Below are 19,138 nucleotides of genomic sequence, written 5' to 3'. Positions count from 1 at the left end.
ATACATGTTTAGTGAGGAGTAACATTTCATGAGAGATGAGCAATTATCTAAACTATCCCTTTGAATTAGCACTCCGGTTCTGGAGAGCTTGCTGGATAGGTTGTATTGGGTGTGTTGACTACTGACTACAGCAAAATGCATATGGACAATTGAGTATAGACAATTAAATTTAGGTGTCTGGTTCTGGAGCTGAATATCAGTCCTTGTCTCGTGTATATCTGGATACACATGTAAGGGAGACCTTGTGGTCTCTGAGGGAAGTATAAAAGCTGGATGTCCTCCAGTCTTGCTCTTTCTGAGTGAATCTGTTGAACTTTAAACTAAGCAAAACCTATCCCCATAGGAGTTATAGTCTGTAATTATTTATACCATGAATGTTCAGGGCTGACTAATGAAGCTAAAACATAGCTGCACATTATTCTGCACAAGCCTTCCTTTCTGGACAGCTTCATTTAACAGTTGTAACCGTAGATTAAGTGTCCTTGGACTGTTTCCTCTGAAGGACAGATGCAGCTGGTTCTTGGTTTAGAGACTATCATCCGTAGATGTTTATGTTCTATATTCTAGCTAACCTAAGGAATAGGTTAAAAGGTAAAACTTAGCATATAGGCTCATCTGCAGAGTTCCTGGGAAAGTAACAGGAGGTGTGCCAAGAGAAGGTGAGCTAAAATTTATAGTTGTTTTACACAGACATTACTTATCTCTGATTCCATTGTCTGCAATCTTTCTGCTGTGAGTCAAAATCTCCAGGACAGGTGGTGTATAGTGTTGCTCTGTTTTGAAATATGGTGAATCCTATCTGATTCAGGAGTCCCTCTGTTCTTAAGATGTTTTTTTAATGGTTATGGCATGGAATTTGAATAGTTTTCATAGTTTCCATCCTGAAAGTAGCACAGCTTTTACCGACATGTGTCCTTTTCAGTTGTCTGTGAACAGCAAAGCAAAGAGTTCATTTATATTTTATAGGCATTTCCTAATTACAGCAATAGAGAAGCTAAGTAAATACAGGGACACGCACACTTCACTCTGCATCTTCAGTCATGTTTTCTCTGTCAGTTCTGCTTGAAACTTGTTGTATTAATTTCTGTGTTCAATAAGCCAAGAATGAAATATCTTTTAATTTTGGGTATTACTCAGACACCATCAAAAGTTTTGATTGAAACAGAGAAGTGAAAATTAAACAGTTTAGACGGTGTGTAAAAAGAACATCAGGATTGTTGGTAACCTTCTTGAACTGATTAACAGCATTTTGATGTAGTATGTTACTCATATATATATATTTTTTAATAAATTTGGTTTAATAAACATTACTGTAACTTGGGCAGTTGTCATTGGGGAGCAGTGAAGAGAAGGATGTTGTTTTTTCATCATTGATTGGTAACAGAAAAGTTCCATTAATTATCTTTTCCTGCTGTTTTCATGAAACATCAGATTTGACTTATGTCTGACTTTTTGTTTTAATGGACAAATACTATGTTTTCTAGTTTGGACCTTGAACTGTTTTACTATTTACTAGATATTAGGTTTTGGCTATGGAGAAATCTATGTGTGCCCAACTTTTTTATGCGTTACAAATTTCAAGGAGTATTTGCAGAATAGGAAACTTACATGAGGGCTCTTTCATTAAAAAAAAAAAAAAAAGGCAACAACAAATAAATCCAAACATGATCTTTGGTTTCTTTATATTGCTATGCAGATATTGTTCACTTCTCTTTGTGATGCTGTGTATTTAAATGTTTTCTTGAATTGTTCATGACTTTGTCCGTTTCCTACTTAAAATTTTATTAATCAGATCTTTTTTCCTCTCTTCCAATACAAATTATGTCTAATTTCTAACGCCTACTCTAAGACCTGGAATACAGACACTAATCATTTTATCAGTTAGGTGATTAATGACTCACTGTGTAGAAGCCAAGCGCCTTGGCTGAGGTGTGGCCATAGCAGAAGCATCTCTTTTGCATGGAATGTTCCTACTCTCCTTGTGTTTGGGATGTTTATGTGTGATTTTTGATGGCAAGGACCCAGCCCACTGCTGTATGATTCACAATATTAAAACAGAAGGTAGAGCCATCGACTTATACTTGAAATGGATTTTGTTGGTTCTTGACTGTGTAGAAAACCACTTAACAGTACTATGAAATTAATATAAGATGCACTTACAATAAATGATAAGTAACAATCATCTACAAACCTTTCATTTCTTCAGCCTTAAAAATGAAAATGTTTGCCTTGATGGATGATGCTTTAAAATCTATTTGCCACTGTTAAGCCAACTAATTAAATTGTATCAGAAGGATAATCATCCTAGCTGCAATATAAGTAGTTAGTAGTATTTCTGAATTCACCTGAGAAATGAAATATTGAGGATACTGGAAAATATTTCTGAGGCTTCAGAATACAGCTCCAAAGAGCTGCATTCACAGTGCACAGCCCATGCTCAGTAATACAGAGCTCCCTTGATCCATAGAGCAGGATGGTCGGCAGTGAGCGCAGCACAAGGAATCCCTGTGAGCATGCTGAATTACAGATTCCTTTGGGTTGAGTTGGTGGGCAGGTCCATGCAGGCTTCTAGTAGAAAAGCAATTTTTGGTATTTATAATCATGAGAAAACCTTCTCAAACAAAGTGAACAATATGGCATTTTTTGATTCCACAAGTCATTTTTCTGGATGTATTTTCTAGGGCTAACAATAAGAATAATAAAATAATTTTTCTTTTCTTTTTTTTTTTCTTCACTGAGACATGCTCCCTGTTCCTGTGGTTTTGCAATGTATCCCTCTGAAAGGATATTCTGAAAGTTATTCTGAAAGGAGAAAGGGTGCCCTGCAGAGAGAGGAGGCCCCAGGCCCTGTGCAGTGTGCACTTCCTTTGGCAAGTACCACGTGCTTTTGCATGGAAGGCATAATACTGTCTTCTCTGTTTTGTAAGCCAGCAGTGGGGTTGTTCTCAACCAGCTGTTGAGCTTTGTTTCAAAAAAGTCCAAGACAAACACCACTAAGACAGACAAACACTGTCTTCCGTGGTATTTTCTGACAGATCAAGGCTTTACATAAATACAGACTAGTTAATCTAGGTTGAAATGCTATGTATTAGTTTGTAATTAACTCAGGATAGAGTGGTGTTCATTGCAAGTTACCATTGTTCTTTAAGGGGAACTGGAATAACCCTGACTGGCCAGAAGTGCAGGGATGGGAAGTTGTTTTAAGTGAGTGTTGTGAAGTTTTTCTGAAGCCAAAGCAGCTGTGCAGGAAGATTTATTGTGCATCCTATGACAGCTGTTATTTTTATTGGAATTTACATATTTTGCAGTGAGCAGAGCCTTAGTTATTCATCTAATTGGAAGCTTTATTCCAAAGGAGTTAATAATGTTAGTGAATCTGCAGTTTGCAGCCTGTTTCTGGGAACAGACAATGCTATTTCAAAAACTTGTCCCTTCTTGTTCTGATAGTTGGCAATTGAACAGGCAGCATATATGATTCCTGGGTCATTTTTACCAAGCATGAAACAAACGTAAAGAAAGCAGCTTAAAAAAAGAGAAATCAAACAAAAACAAACCCCAAAGCAAACTATGTACACTTACAGAAACCTGCTTCTCTCATCAAAACTGCACTGTGAAAGCAACCTCTATTGTTCATACCATCTCTGTTAATGTGGCTGAAACAGGAGACTGGACTGCTCCATTTTCTTTTGAACTGTTGTCTTTTATTTTTCTTGGCTTCTCTGTACTGATAAGTTTGACAGAGAATGTTGTTTTCTTTGCACTGTTTTCACTACACAGAAATTCAAAGAACAATGGCATGAGCCTTGATCGTGCTCCCACCAAGCATATTGAAAATAGAAACTCCCGCTGGCTTAGAAGAATTATGTTTCTTTTTGCACTGCTAAAGTTTTATTATTAATTACATGTTCTTTCAAAAAAGGATAGATGCAGCTTTATGATCAGCCCTACAGACTGATCTAAAGAGCACAACAGAACAGGAACAATTCTAGGCAACTGCAAAGAAATACAGTTCTATTAACAGTATCCATATACCTAATTCAAGGACAAAATTGTATCAAGTATTCTAAAGCAAGAGAATCTGGTGAGATATATTGTAATTAGTTTTTTAAAATGTGATACTTTCAACAAGTTTATTTCTCTCTTTCTTTTCAATTATTTGAAGTTTCTGCTAGGTAAAACTAAGAAAGCAGTGAATTATTCACTAAATCTTAGGCATTTCTTTGCTTTGATTCATTGTGGGTCTGGTTTTCTGTATCTTATGATTTCAAAACCAAAGTTTTCAAGCTTTTGCGACTCTAGCTGACTTCAATGGGATGAGTTTTTCACTCAGTGTCTTTCAAAAGATCCTTCTTCCTTTCAGTTGCTATGGCTTCTGCTATGGATTCCTGAGAGTGCAGGAAGCAGGCAATAACATAGCATGTGTTGAGAACCACAAGATTTAAAAACCTGACACCACATAGCAAACCTAAAAGATAATATTCATTTTTAGTTAATTTTAATGTGAAGTTTTGCATCAATTTAAAATTTGTAGAATTGGTAGACGATAACATTTATGGACCTTAGATCTGTTTAGAGGTGAGTTTCACTTAATATGTGTATTCCTTTAAAACGAGAGTGTTATGACTGGCTGTGAAGTTCAGAAGGAGGAAGGTTGAAAGAGTTACAGGGCTGAGGGCTGTCTGCAGGAGAACTGGCAGCAGCAATTATCTGAAAGCAGGACTTTGATGCAATTTGAACAGGACTTCTTTAATGCCCAGTGAGAATACTTGTCTGCTGGTTTCAAGTGATGTTACTGTGACTGACCTTTTTTCTATATGGATTCTGATGCGCACTGAGGAGTTTGATGCACAACAACTATAAACTTGTAAAGGTGGTAGAAATGACCTCCCCCACATAAATGAGTCCCAAGAGAAAAGTGAACTTAGCCTCTGCAAGGGCAATAGAAAGGACAAGGCAAGAAAATGCAGTGGCAATGCATACAAATAAATAAGAACATAGAGGTATGTAAAAAGAGTGATTGGAAACTTCAGCTGGTGGGTGGAAGGAAGAACTGACAGGGTTGAAGTTGCCTGCTGCTTGTTTTTATCACTTAGCCTTGACTTCTGCCTGTTCATATCTTTTTAATGAAATCCTTTTTTTTTTTTTTTTGGATCCTTCCATTGCTGAATCCTTCCATGTCCTTGGATTGAGTTACTAATGGTGCAGTGATTTAAGGGTTGTAATCAAGTGTTGTTGTTTTTTTTTTCTTTGACAGGCCGGACCTGATAGACATGAATACCGTTGCTGTTCAAAGCAACCTTGCAAATTTAGAACATGCTTTTTTTGTAGCAGAAAAACTTGGTGTTGCCAGACTTCTGGATCCTGAAGGTAAGATAGCTACAAAAGGCTTTGTTGCAAAAACACCATCCAGAGAGCTGCTTGTTGCAAATGTGTGGGCATCCTTACAACTGTGTGATAAAGCACTGTTCTGTCTTGCTCTCTAGATGTTGATGTTTCCTCACCTGATGAGAAATCAGTAATAACTTATGTGTCATCACTTTATGATGCATTTCCCAAAGTACCAGAAGGTGATGAAGGCATCAGTGCAAATGTAAGTCAGAGAAAAAAACTTGGGCAGCTGTGTGGGCATTCTTGGTTTCAGCTCCTGAGTTACAGCTTGTTCCTTGCTCTTACTTTTCAGTCATGCAGTTAGACTGGTAAATTGTGCCTCTCCAGTTCTTTTGCAGACTAGAAAATGTTCTGTTTTCACTTGAAACATTTGGTACTAACACTGAATAGGGCAAATTATACACTTGGAAACCTTAGATGAATTATAATAAGCATGTAAATATTTCAGAGCTGCACAGTCTAGAAATCTCTTTTCTGTGCCTATGAAGTCCTCAGGCTTCAAAGGTAAAACAGAAACGAAGCTGTCAGGTGATTTTCTTCTGATCTATAGTCTGTGTTGTGCTTTGGTAGGATGTTGAAGTCAAATGGGTTGAATATCAGAATATGGTGAACTACCTCATGCAGTGGATCAGGCACCATGTCACAATAATGTCTGACAGAACATTTCCCAACAATCCTGTGGAGCTGAAGGTGAGATGTGGCATATTAAACTCCTTACTGGAATGTAACTTCATCACACTTATTCAAAGCATGCTCAAGCAAATGAAATGGTTGTTGATTTATACAGCCAAATCAACTGTAGAACAGAAGCATCGTATCAATATAGGTTTTTATTAAATAGTTTTAAGGTGACCTTTGGTGGCTTTCTGACTTAAAAACATTAGAGATGGGGTAGGGCGGGTTTATAGATATATTTTATAAATCAACCTTAAGAGCTCTTTATGTAGTTTAGTGAGCTAGATTTATTTCTTCTGAAAGAGAAAGGAAAATGTTATCACTCGTTCCTCACAGAATATTTTGGATAATCCAGAATAAAAAAGAAATGATATATGTGTTGTGCAAATTCCATCACTTGAACCACATTTTAGAAGTAGAGCAGTTGTTTGGGTTTTCTTGAAGATGCCATGTTAAGACTCATTTGAAAATGTAATTGAAAAGTAAAAGAATTACATTGCTGACATATGAACGATCAAAAGCAAATCTTCTTTTGTTGCTGATGATTTTTAACACAACTGAAGCAAAAAATAATAAATTAAAACATAAGCTTACAAGGAATGTTAGAAGAAGATTTAGGGAGTAAGGTTATATTCACTGTGCTTGCTGTAAATAAAAGTTAAAGGGTTTTTTTTGTTTGTTTCTGCAGGCACTTTATAATCAATATTTACAGTTTAAAGAAACAGAAATTCCACCTAAGGAGACAGATAAATTAAAAATTAAACGTCTATATAAACTGCTGGAGGTAAGTTTTAACATGCATTGAAATATATAAAAGTTCTGTTTTGGTGGCTTAAAATAACAAGTATGTCTGAATTTTTAAGGTCTGGATAGAATTTGGACGCATCAAACTTCCTCAAGGCTATCATCCAAATGATATAGAAAAAGAATGGGGAAAGCTTATTATTGCCATGCTGGAAAGAGAGAAGACTCTTCGGCCTGAAGTGGAGAGGTATGCTAGTGAATGTTTGGCAGGATTGGTTAATATATTTTATGTTCTTTTTCCCATAATTTTTTTCTTCCATGATAACATCCCTGTTATTTTTCAATCTCTGTTGAATAATTCTGCTCTTTTTAAAGCCTGAATTTCTCTGTCTGCTTTATAGAAGCAGTGAAAATATCTTGGATAGGTTCAGAAATTCTTAGAGAATAGTCTCTGTGTCTCAGAGATCACAGCATTTAAATACCACGTTTCTTCTGGTGTAGTCAGAGCAAGGTTGATACCACTTCATTGCCTTACTTGGACTGTTTTTCATAAGACACACCCTCGTCCTTCACATAAAATGTGAATTTTACTTGATGCACCACGTCGTGGCTAATGTCTAGGTCTGCTAATTTTTTAAAGTTGATTGATTGTACTCAAGAGCGCACAAAGTGTTTTGATGTGCAAAATGCATTGCAGCCTTCCATGGCAGTAGAATTGATGATGCTGTTTTGTACACCACTAATAATATACCAAACACACTTAAAATCTTAACGCAGCCCTATTAGAACATCTAAGGTTTTTAAAGGTGCATCTTTTGAGTTCAGTGCTAGTAGCAGAGACTACCATTCATTAATTAAAACCCCCTCCAGATAAATAGAAACACACATGAACTCCTTCCCATGTTTCAGGTTTGGTGAACAAATTTAATGTGACCAATTGTATACTGATAGTCATAGCAAACAAGTGACCTTGATGTGTTCTAATACTGAGGTATTGAAATTTGGCAAGCAACAAAAACTTTGCCTCCAAGTCTGGTGAACACATTTGAAAATGTCAACACAGATAAACAGCATGTGGCCAGATTGGTGTGTGGAATCAGAGTGAATGTGTGTGAGGAGTGTGCCAAACAGTTCCAGTTTGCAAAACCAGCAGAGTGAAAACATCACAGGGATGTGTCTGTGCTTCTGCTGTACTCTTCTGCTTGAACACAGTCATCATATGTTGTGGGTGAGAGGTTTTCAAGAGGTGCTAAAAGCAGGAGGTGAATTACTGAAAAAATTACCCAAAGCTTGTATTCTGAGTTAAAGTATCAACTCAAGGGCGTAGTGATCAGATTTTTCTTTTTTGTTCTGTGGTCAAAATAGTAACAAGTAATTAGCTTTGAGTATGGAAGAAGTTAAAGGGAAATTTGCAGGACAGATTGGTAGAACAGGGCAGTTAGTAAACATGCATACTTGGACAGTAGAGTAATGATGGTGGGTTGGATGGTGTACAGGTGTCTAAAATTAACTAGTGAGAGCTGATTAACTGTGATGTTCCTACAGTTTTAATGTGCAGTTCCATTTGAAGGAGAAGGAATCAGCCCAGACTGAATTTCTATACCATACGGAGGAGCAAGGAGTTGTAACTTCAGTCCTTTTTGAAACTTCTCTAGAGTCTTGAGAATACCTTAAAGATTTTTTTTAAGTTCTTATTTGGCTTACAGACACTTAGTGACACTTAGATAAAATATTTGGCACATCTGTTTCCTAGAGACGCCCTAATACTCTGCCTAGTCTGTACTTGCAAACCTTTAATGCAAGCTTAGGGAAGCCAAAAGCGAGGTGGCATGCATAGCCCCAGGTGAAATCTTTTGAAGAGCTGGCAGAATATTAATTGCTGGGTTTTGAATATGCATACTGAAGCCTATTTAAAGAAGGAGTGCTAAGTATTTCAAAAGCCACTGGTAAAATTTCATCCCTAGAAGCTGCACATTTTGTAGGAGTTCCATTTTTTCCATTTTTCAGCAAATATAAACAGCCAAAGAAACGTGCTCTGGATGTCAAGATGAACAGCAGTAGTTACAGCTATCATAGCAGCGATTCACTGTTTAGCAACAGTACCAGTGTTCAAACCAGCGTTGACTCTAATGAAAATTTCCTTTCTGTTAATCGTGGTCCCACGATGATTAAATCTTGTATAAGCTTTGGTAATGCCACCTTAGAAGGAAGCAGGTAACTTGACATATGTATTCATGCTTTGTGTATGATACTGTTTGTTTATTTTAATTTATGTGTGTATAGTAAGTATAATTAACAGAGTTATTTTTTGAAATTTTTCTGGTATCACTTAGGTTGGAAATGCTGCAGCAGATTGCAAACAGAATTCAGCGGGACAGCCGAAGCTGTGAGGACAAACTGATACTTGCCCGGAATGCTCTGCAGGCTGTAAGTCAGCTGCTGATTTTACTCGTCCATGTTCATACACTTGCTGCAGTATTGTGGCTACTTAAAAAAAAGAAAAAACAAAACACAAATAGTTAGGATTTTTGAATACATAATTAGTAATTGATACTTTTTTTTTTGTTGTACTGTTATCATTCATTTAGCATTTCTTCAAGAAATTACCAAAAATTGCCTAGAATGAGTTCTGTTAGTTGAAGTTCTTTGCAATTACTTTACAATCAGAAAAAAAGTTTTACAAAAGCATTTGAATATTTTACAGTTCATCTCTCTTTTACTAGCTGCAGGGCTCAACAGCTTTCTTTTATTTATTCAGGACACCAAACGACTAGAGTCGGGGCTTCAGTTTCAGCATGAAGCAGAAATAGCTGGGTATCTTCTTGAATCTGAGAACCTTCTCCGCCAGCAAGTGATTGATGCCCAAATTCTTATTGATGGGAAGTACTATCAGGCAGACCAGCTTGTACAGAGGTACTTTACAACGTATTTATATAAATAAATTATCAAATTTAGACTATGGACATCATTTTAAAATCATGTCTGTGGATAAACTTCGGTCTATGACTTAGTACCCAAATAATAGTTGCTGGGTATGACTGTGGGCACATTGCCCGTAAACAAAAGATGAGAACCTGTTTGTTCATCTCTGAAAATAAAGTCACTCACCGGAACATGATTTAAACCCTTGTGTTATCTGATATCTGCGTGTAAAGATGTTAGCTTATTTTGTTGCAGCTAAAATGGATTCAGAATTCACAGTCTTTGATTTTAAAAATAGAGGTGAGATTTCTGGTGATAGCTGTAGGTGTCTTAGCAGGAGGGGTAACATTAGCTTACGTATGTTTGTTCAGCCCTAGCAGAAGGATACAATTAAGCAGTGTAATGTAATTCTATGAAGAAATGGCTTCACAGTTTGTTGGGATTTGTTCTGGATTGTGTGAGGTGTAGCAGCTATTTAGCAGTGAACTGTGAGTGTTTGACCTGTTACAACATGTTGTGACTTGCACACTTTCTGCTTTGCTGAATTCTTCCCTGGTACTGTGTATGGTGCGTGCTAATGCTGCTGATTTTCTGGGTTATTGTCTGCTTTCTGCATTTACTATCTATTAATAGAAGACAAAGGTGGCATAGCCAGCTTATTTATGAATGTTCAAATACAACTAAAAGTGCAAAAGATTATTGGTATTCATACTACTATTCAGTTCAGCATGATAAAACTATATAAGCGTTCACGGAAAATATTTTGTTTTTATTTACTTTCTTAAATTTTATTTTAATAGGGTTGCAAAACTTCGTGATGAACTGATGGCCATCCGAACAGAATGTTCTTCTCTATACAGCAAGGGACATGCACTGACAGCAGAACAGACAAAGCTGATGATATCAGGAATAACTGAAAGCTTAAACTCAGGATTTACAACAAACCTAACTCCTGAATTAAATGCTGCAATGACTCAAGGTTTAACACCTAGTTTGACTTCTTCCAGTTTGACATCTGGCCTCTCATCAGGTCTTACTTCCAGGTTGACACCAGCCATGACTCCTGCTTACACACCAGGCATCCCACCGCGGTTAATTCAGAGCTATGTAACAGGAGTAGATGGTGGAACTCTGCAAACACTCAAACTTACGCAAATCAGAAAACCTCTTATGAAATCAGCTTTTGTGGACCAGAATTTAACAGAAGAAGAAGTGAACATGAAATTTGTCCAGGACCTATTGAACTGGGTAGAAGAAATGCAGGTAGCAATCTTAACAGAAACATCTGCTTCTAATTACTACATTTACTGCTTGTAGATCATGGCTAACTTTTCGTTCTTCTTTGTAAGGTGCAACTAGATCGAGTGGAATGGGGTTCAGATTTACCAAGTGTTGAAAGCCATTTAGAAAACCACAAAAATGTTCACAAAGCTATTGAGGAGTTTGAAGCCAGCCTTAAAGAAGCGAAAATCAGTGAGGTATGGCGCCATACTCCTCATTTCCTCAGTTACTTGCTTGCTGAGTGATTCATAACATAATGTTGAATTATAGAGTTGTGCTTGGGTTTTACTTACTTTTGCTCCTGATCTCTAGATGACATATCGTGAAATCAGGAGATCTAGTGGTTGAAAATGACTTACCATGTCTAACTGTTTCCTTGTCTTTTGACCTCGTATACCAAATACAGATCCAAATGACTGCCCCTCTGAAACTCAGTTATGCGGAAAAATTGCACAAACTGGAAAGTCAGTATTCAAAACTCTTGGTAAGTTTGTCATACTTTTTTGATGTTCAGCTTTTCAGTGTACATATCATCTGTGAAAAGAGCTGAGTTTTAAATTCTGATTTTTTTTTTCTTTTTAATAAAGAACACATCCAGAAATCAGGAAAGGCATCTAGATACTCTTCACGATTTTGTGTCTCGTGCTACTAGAGAGCTGATATGGCTGAATGAAAAAGAAGAGGAGGAGGTTGCATATGACTGGAGTGAAAGAAACCCCAATATAACAAGAAAAAAGGAATACCATGCAGTATGTATTGCCAATATAATCCAGAGAGAAAAGTCAAGTCATCTTTAACAATTAAACAAATTTCTAAAATTTTGTTTTGCTTTTTTTTTTTGTCTGAAAAAAGGAATTAATGAGAGAACTTGATCAAAAAGAAGAAGTTATTAAGTCAGTACAAGAAATAGCTGAACAGTTACTTCTTGAAAATCACCCAGCCAGGCTAACCATTGAGGTAAGTTAGTTTTAAAGAAACGCACAAAAAAGAAAACAATTTTGTGATTTTAGTGTAGATTTTGTGATTTAATAGATTGTAGTGGGAAAGAAGGGAAACACTTCCAGGATATTAAGCAACCAGATTCCAATTATGAGGACTTTATTTCTTGTTCAGTGTCTCTACTGTATTCCCATCTTCCAGTTTCCAAAACTTGTAAGCATTTCTGTAAGATGATGGTTATGTTTTACATTATGTAGATCAAGTCCCACTGAATTCTAAAATTCAGACTTCAGAAATTGATCTGTACAGATATTTCTCCTGCTGGGCATGCAGCTTCCACAGTCACTGATGCAAACTGCCGTGGCAGGCTGAGGGCACAGAACAGTCCTTATGTGGTTTCCATTCTGTTGGACTGAAAGGAGTTTCAGCAGGGCATTTCTAGTTACTTACTGTATATATTGCTTCCTATTATGGTTTCATAAATTCTGTCAGTTAAGTTATGAATTTTATTTGGATATTAAAAAATCTGACCAGATGTTTAAATTACCACAGATTTGAATCAAACTCTAGGTAAACTGTTCACAGAAAAATTATTGTAGCTGTTGTAGGGTCATAACAAGTTTCCAAGGGAGAGTTCTGAATGTTTTCCTTATAGATTTCCAAGAAAAAAAATACAGACAGTGGGTAGTAAAAATAGAAATAAAACAAACAAACAAACAAACAAAAAAAGACAACAAAGCAGTTTTATTATAAATAATGAAAAAACAGAGAGGATAGATTTTTATAATTCTGTAGCTCAGTGAATTCACAAATTTACTGCTGCGTACATTGGAAATAGATGAAGAAAATTCCTCCTCACTGTTTTTACCTAGAAAAATAAGCACTTTTTAATTTAACATTTGTATTTACGTTCCTTGAAAGTATATGCTATTATTAATGAGCACTTATCAGTAAAATACACTTAATATATGAATAAATTAAAAATACATATTATGAAACAAGTCTGTCACAGTGTTGTTACATAGTCTATTTTACAGTGAGGATGTCCTGAGGAGAGGTAGAAGGTGTGTTGCTGAAGATTTTCAAGGCAAGGCTGGATGAGGCCCTGGGCAGCCTGATCTAGCTGTGAATGTCCCTATTCATTGCAGGGGAGTTGGACTAGATGACCCTTAAAGGTCCCTTCCAACTCTAAGGACTCTGTGATTCCATATACAGTGTGTAATGTCTGCAATAATGCTATACTGGGACATTAAAAGAGTCCTAAAGCTGATGTCTTCTGTGCAGAAGAATATATGCATTAATGAATCAGTTTGAGATTCATTGAAGCCAGTGGAAAATCTTTGAATTCCCTGAGAATGGTACTCAACCCCGACTTTCGGCTGCTTTTGTTAAGTCAAGAGTTCCCTCTGCTGGTGAATGTTAGAGCAGTGCCTTGCTGGTGACAGCACCCTGTAGGGTGGCATCATTCAATTAAGGCTGCACAAAATTATATGCTGCAGCTGATCTTCGTTTATTATTTTTGTGTACTCAGACTAGAGAAACCTGAGGAAATGTAGGGCTTTGTTTGGCTAAGTCCTGAATGTGCCCAAGGATGGCCCTACCCTCTTGGAGCGAGTTTTCTGGTTTTTCACTATGGAGTAAAGACAGCTGGTTTGTTGTTTTTTTTCTCACTTATAATAGAAGTTTCCCTCATTGCAGCTTATTATTCTTGAGTAATGACAGATGCCTGTGTTTGCAATATTATCTTTATGTTTTCTAAATTCTGTTGATATATATGAGTGTGTGTGTGTGTGTATGTGTTCTAATTTTCATTTCCTTATGTAAAATCTCTCTGTCTCCCTTGAAGGCCTACAGAGCTGCAATGCAGACACAGTGGAGCTGGATTCTTCAGCTCTGTCACTGTGTTGAACAACATTTGAGAGAAAATGCTGCATATTTTGAGGTAAAGAGGTCAATAAAAATGTGAAATCTTTTAAGTTGTGACCACAGTCAAAAAGTTTCATTTTTACTGAAAACACTACGTGTTCTCTCACAGTAGCTATAGAATGGAAATTGAGCATGTACAGTCATGAGATGATGAACCATATCTTCATAGTGTTACCACTTCTTCATTGTAACTACATCACTTCACAACAGATGTAAATCTGTCTAGTCTTTTTTCATAGTTCCATAACTGCTAGCAGAGAATCTGAGAATGAAGCCATGCTATGCTCATGTCTGACAGAACTACGGTCAACAAAGCTTTTGTGGATGGATGTAGAGTAGAGGGTTGTTATTGATGGCCAACATAGAACATATCCCAAGTTGTTCTTCCAGGAGCACATGAACAGAAGTGGAATATACAGTAAATAAAAATTATTAGGTTGTTGGAAAATAACCCAGCTGTTTTTCACATCCTAGTTTTTCAGTGATGCCAAAGAGGCCATGGAGTATTTAAAGAATTTGAAAGATGCCATATACCGAAAATACAGTTGTGACAGATCAAGCAGCCTTCATAGGCTGGAAGACCTTGTCCAGGAGTCTATGGTAAGAACTCAGTGATCTTGTTAATGTGAACTACAATTAAACAAGATGTGTATGGATTATAGATGGATTAAAAAAAAATAAAATTTTTGCTGTAAAATTATTGCTTTAAAGGCGGGGAATAAGAAAATGAGATTTATGGTTTAGAACTTAAGTAATTTTATCTGTCAGTGTCCAATGGTTGTTTTTCTTAGCTTTAAATACAATTTAGTCTTTATCTTTACAGTATCAGATATTGTGGTAAACCAATGACTTCAGAATGATACTTTGTTCTTGTAAAATGGGATACATTTAAGAAACCTAGTAAAAGAAGTCAGAAAAGCTTAGCAGGATCACTGTATTCTGGCCACTTCTTACTATGTTTTCTTTTCTTAACTGTTCTAGGAAGAAAAGGAGCAACTCCTGCAGTATAAGAGCACAGTAGCAGGCCTTGTGGGGAGAGCAAAGGCGATAATTCAGCTGAAGCCAAGGAACCCTGACTGTGTACTGAAAACAACCATCCCAATTAAAGCCATCTGTGACTACAGACAAATTGAGGTTAGAAACTTGAATGTCCTCAAATCAATTACAGATGTGAAAATTCAGCTGAAGTTTCATTAATTACCATCTTCCTGGAGAACACTGGGCTCTAAATATCTTCCACCCTAATGAACAAGAGCAAATCCTTGTGTTGAGCTTTGTTTTGGTTATTCTGTTGCTTATTTAGTGGCACCATTTACAAAAGAGCTTTGTAAAACTATTTTGTAATGCTTAGATCATTAAATTACTACGCTTTTCTTTTAATTCTAGATAACTATTTACAAGGATGATGAGTGTATATTAGCAAACAACTCCCATCGTGCTAAATGGAAAGTCATTAGCCCAAGTGGTAATGAGGCCATGGTTCCATCTGTATGCTTTAGTGTTCCTCCACCAAACAAGGAAGCAATAGATACAGCCAACAGGTAAAGGCAAAGTAAAACCTGCTTTAAAATATGTTTAATACAAATATTTTTGTTTCTTTATGTAGAGAAACAACAGTCCTTTGGGTTAGAGCTGAGGAAACAGTTGCTTTAAATCTTTTTTCAATATGAAACTTGGGTTAAACTGCCTTTTTTTTTTTCTTTTTTTTTTTTTCTTCCCCTTTTCCTATGTTACTCCAGTATAAAACATGCTTTCTCACCTTAAATTGGACTTTTTTATGCTTCAGGATTGAACAGCAGTTTCAGAACGTTTTGGCCCTTTGGCATGAGTCGCATGTAAACATGAAGAGTGTGGTTTCCTGGCATTACCTAACAAATGAAATTGAAGCAGTTAGAGCTGGCAATGTTGCCTCGGTATGTATTATGTCTACCAAGGGACTTTTAGACATTTACCAGAATATAGGCTACAATTTCTGGAAATATTGTATGATAAATTTACACTTATCCTCATCTTCTGGAAATAGCTGACAGTGCACCACTGTGAAATGTTCTGCCTTGATCTGAGCAGCCTTAACAGACATTACATGAGGAAGGTGGAGAGAGATTGTATCATGAAAATTACCTGTAGCCTTACTGTACTAATCTCTCTACTTTCTTATTGTCATTAGAGGGACGGGATCTGTTGAAAGTAATCAAACAGTGATTAAATCTGAATTTTGTTTTGGAAGAGTCTACCTTTCTGCATTTATGTTGCAGATATTTGGGAGGTGATCTTCCCTAGTGAAACCTCCCATTAATTCATTACGCTACAATTTCTTACTGCGAATGTTGCATTTAGCCTTTCAAGCTGAAGGCAGTTGAATACTCATTCCTCTCTAATCATTTATTTCATCCTTATATATGTCTGTAATTTGAAATTCTAAATTGATAAATAGGATTAATTTGTTAGATACGTAGATCAAAATACTGTCCTGTCTAGCTAAAACAATGTGATATCACCAAATTATATGCTGTTGAATATACAGCATGAATAGTATAGTGGTTTGTTATACAGCACTGGTATATATCTGTTTTCAAACTGTTGCAATATCTGTAATACCCAAAATGACTTTTCTTCCCACCATTGCTGCTGGGGAAAAAGGAACCTGAAATAATAGCAAATGTGATTCCTCTGACTTGCTGGCTGCCTGTTTTTGCTATGTGACAAAGATGGAGAGACTGTGTCTGATGTAAGATTCGCTTAAGAGCCAATCACTGGCTTTAAATACAGAAAAGGATTCTGTTTTGCATGTAATCTACCGAATGTTCATCTGATACCTGTCAAGTGGACCACAGCCCAGGAACAACAAGCTTTCAGGACCACCATCTTTTAACTTCTACTGCCCTAATAATTGGTTATTAATTCTTTTTGATATGAAGTGTTGCAGACAACTGCATGAGTGAGGCATCATTGCTGACCATGCCTTGGGTTTATGATCTGTTACAGATAAAAACAATGCTGCCAGGTGAACATCAGCAGGTTCTGAGCAATTTGCAGTCCCGCTTTGATGATTTTGTGGAAGATAGCCAGGAGTCCAAAATCTTTACAAGCTCTGATACTGCACAACTGGAAAGGGAAGTTAATATTTGCAAGCAATACTATCAAGAGCTTCTGAAGTCTGCAGAAAGAGGTAAGATGCCCTTACGTATGAGATTGCAGTTCTTTATAAATTTAAGCTCTAGAGAATTACTATTGTTGGTATTGATCATGTTTTGTTGTTGTTTTTTTTTTTGAATGGATAAAGAGCCATTGTTTTAACAGTGTGTACAACTGCACTGCATATAAGATCTAAATTTTTGTTAACTTTGTATTTATTTATTTATATAAAAATATTGAAGTGTTAACATAGGTGGTACAAAAAAATGTGCCCCCAAGATTTTTTTTTTTTTTTTTTTCACTCCAGTAAACTGCTCAGTAAGGTTTTCCTTGCTGTTTCTGGTTGTTTGAATACAAACTGACAATTTGGTTAAGTTCGTAACAGAATTAGATCATTTTTAATGCAAGTAAATTATTTGTTTAGCTCCACAGACTGCCCCTAGTTACTGTTCTCTTAACTGTTCTAAAATACAACAAGCACAAAAAGCTTAAAATATTTGTTCTGTTTTACTGTCAAGTATCTGGTGAATTACAGGAATGCAATGGTTTAAAACCGATTGGTGCATTAGCTTGGTGCATTAGTTCACTGTACTTAAGGAACGACTTGCTGTCCTGTCCCTCTGAAAGAGATTGAGATTTCTTGTAGTGTCACACCTGATGTGTGACTAAAAGAATCAGGCACTGAACGTGTTAGCACTGTCTGTGTAAGGGAAGAATGATCAATGATGTATGCTAATTTCTGAAGTCTGAGGAGGTGATCCAATGCTAGCTAAAATTTTGAAGCACCTAAAATGTTTTATAGCTAGAATTCTGATGAAAATTGGTGGCTTTTCAGTTGTTCATAAGAAGTCCTGCAGAATGATGGCTTTTTAAAGACTTTTGAGAGAAGACAGGGAGAAATTGACAAGGTGACTTTGTTTGCTAAAATTTGCCTTGTTTCTTCCAACAGAGGAGCATGAAGAATCTGTTTACAATCTGTACATCTCCGAAGTCAGAAATATCAGGCTCCGGCTGGAGACCTGTGAGGAACGGTTGATCCGACAGATCCGGACCCCAATGGAAAGAGATGATCTACATGAAAGCGTCTTTAGGATTTCAGAGCAAGAGGTGAGACTTTAAGAAAATCTGTATTAAATAGTAAGAGTTACCTAGGAAGTTGAGTATGCATTATATCGATATAGAATGAAAACATTGTCCATCACCTTTCGTTTTACAGAAGCTGAAGAAGGAGCTGGATCGACTGAAGGATGACCTGGGAGTCATCACAGATAAATGTGAAGAGTTCTTCAGTCAGGCTGCTGGTTCACCTTCAGTTCCCACCCTGCGCTCTGAACTCAGCGTTGTTATTCAGAATATGAACCAAGTTTATTCCATGTCTTCCATTTACATAGATAAGTAAGTAGTCGGTCATTTCCCATCACACATACTTTAGTTTGTAGTTTTCTCTTCAAAACAAAGATATTAGTAGGAATAATATCTGATCAAGGAAAAGAGAGTTAACATGATTTTAACATTGTGTAAGAGTACTCCATTACGTGAAATGACTGACAAACACAGGCATGCTGACTGTTGTTATTATTTGTTACTGTTTTTCAGATTAAAAACTGTGAATTTGGTGCTGAAGAATACTCAAGGTGCAGAATCATTAGTAAAACTCTACGAGACTAAGTTATGTGAAGAAGAGGCAGTAACTGCTGACAAAACCAACATTGAAAATCTTATGGGTACATTAAAGGTAAGAGTTGACTTTTCCTGGGCAAAGCAAACAGTAGGAAATAATCCGTCTCATAACACTTATTCTGATTAAGCATAAAATGCATAAAAATACATAGTTTATCAAAAGGTGGCTTGTGCATTTGGAGGGAAGAGTGTATTAGCACCGATAACTCAGAAAAACCTCTCGAGAGCATTAGGAATTAAACAGTTGTACGTGCATGCTTGTAGTTTGGTAATGACTTGCAGTGACTGAACTTCCAAGAGGGTCAGTTATTATTGCTGCAGTAAGACTTTTTCTGTCTCTGCGAAAGTAATATGTGCTTAAGGTAACATAAATAAATTATGTGAACGTGGCCTCAACAACTTTCTTGCTGCTGCTGTGGTATGGTAATTGGGGTTTCCTATGAAATTT

At 36.6% G+C, this 19,138-nt stretch overlaps 1 protein-coding gene across 22 annotated transcripts in view; it reads left to right on the top strand.

Annotated features, from left to right (window-relative positions):
* DST (dystonin) overlaps positions 1-19,138 on the top strand; it is a 293,579-nt gene that overhangs the window by 143,479 nt on the left and 130,962 nt on the right. For 21 of the 22 annotated variants that reach the window (XM_052694767.1, XM_052694838.1, XM_052694728.1 and 18 more), the window contains 21 exons: positions 5,255-5,367; positions 5,484-5,590; positions 5,959-6,078; positions 6,752-6,847; positions 6,927-7,054; positions 9,141-9,234; positions 9,566-9,720; positions 10,530-10,992; positions 11,079-11,207; positions 11,417-11,494; positions 11,598-11,759; positions 11,863-11,967; positions 13,796-13,891; positions 14,350-14,475; positions 14,857-15,009; positions 15,262-15,416; positions 15,662-15,788; positions 16,861-17,044; positions 17,960-18,117; positions 18,227-18,405; positions 18,607-18,745. In XM_052694767.1, the coding sequence (XP_052550727.1) occupies positions 5,255-5,367; positions 5,484-5,590; positions 5,959-6,078; positions 6,752-6,847; positions 6,927-7,054; positions 9,141-9,234; positions 9,566-9,720; positions 10,530-10,992; positions 11,079-11,207; positions 11,417-11,494; positions 11,598-11,759; positions 11,863-11,967; positions 13,796-13,891; positions 14,350-14,475; positions 14,857-15,009; positions 15,262-15,416; positions 15,662-15,788; positions 16,861-17,044; positions 17,960-18,117; positions 18,227-18,405; positions 18,607-18,745 (3,067 nt within the window). Of the gene's footprint in view, positions 1-5,254; positions 5,368-5,483; positions 5,591-5,958; positions 6,079-6,751; positions 6,848-6,926; positions 7,055-8,837; positions 9,022-9,140; positions 9,235-9,565; positions 9,721-10,529; positions 10,993-11,078; positions 11,208-11,416; positions 11,495-11,597; positions 11,760-11,862; positions 11,968-13,795; positions 13,892-14,349; positions 14,476-14,856; positions 15,010-15,261; positions 15,417-15,661; positions 15,789-16,860; positions 17,045-17,959; positions 18,118-18,226; positions 18,406-18,606; positions 18,746-19,138 lie in introns of those variants that run through there. The other variant, XM_052694879.1, reaches the window with a different exon arrangement.

Source organism: Tympanuchus pallidicinctus, unplaced genomic scaffold (genome assembly GCF_026119805.1).
Source record: "Tympanuchus pallidicinctus isolate F22 unplaced genomic scaffold, pur_lepc_1.0 scaffold1, whole genome shotgun sequence".
Taxonomy (NCBI): domain Eukaryota; kingdom Metazoa; phylum Chordata; class Aves; order Galliformes; family Phasianidae; genus Tympanuchus; species Tympanuchus pallidicinctus.
Note: the sequence above shows the minus strand (reverse complement) of the source record. Positions and strands in the feature narration are given on the sequence as shown.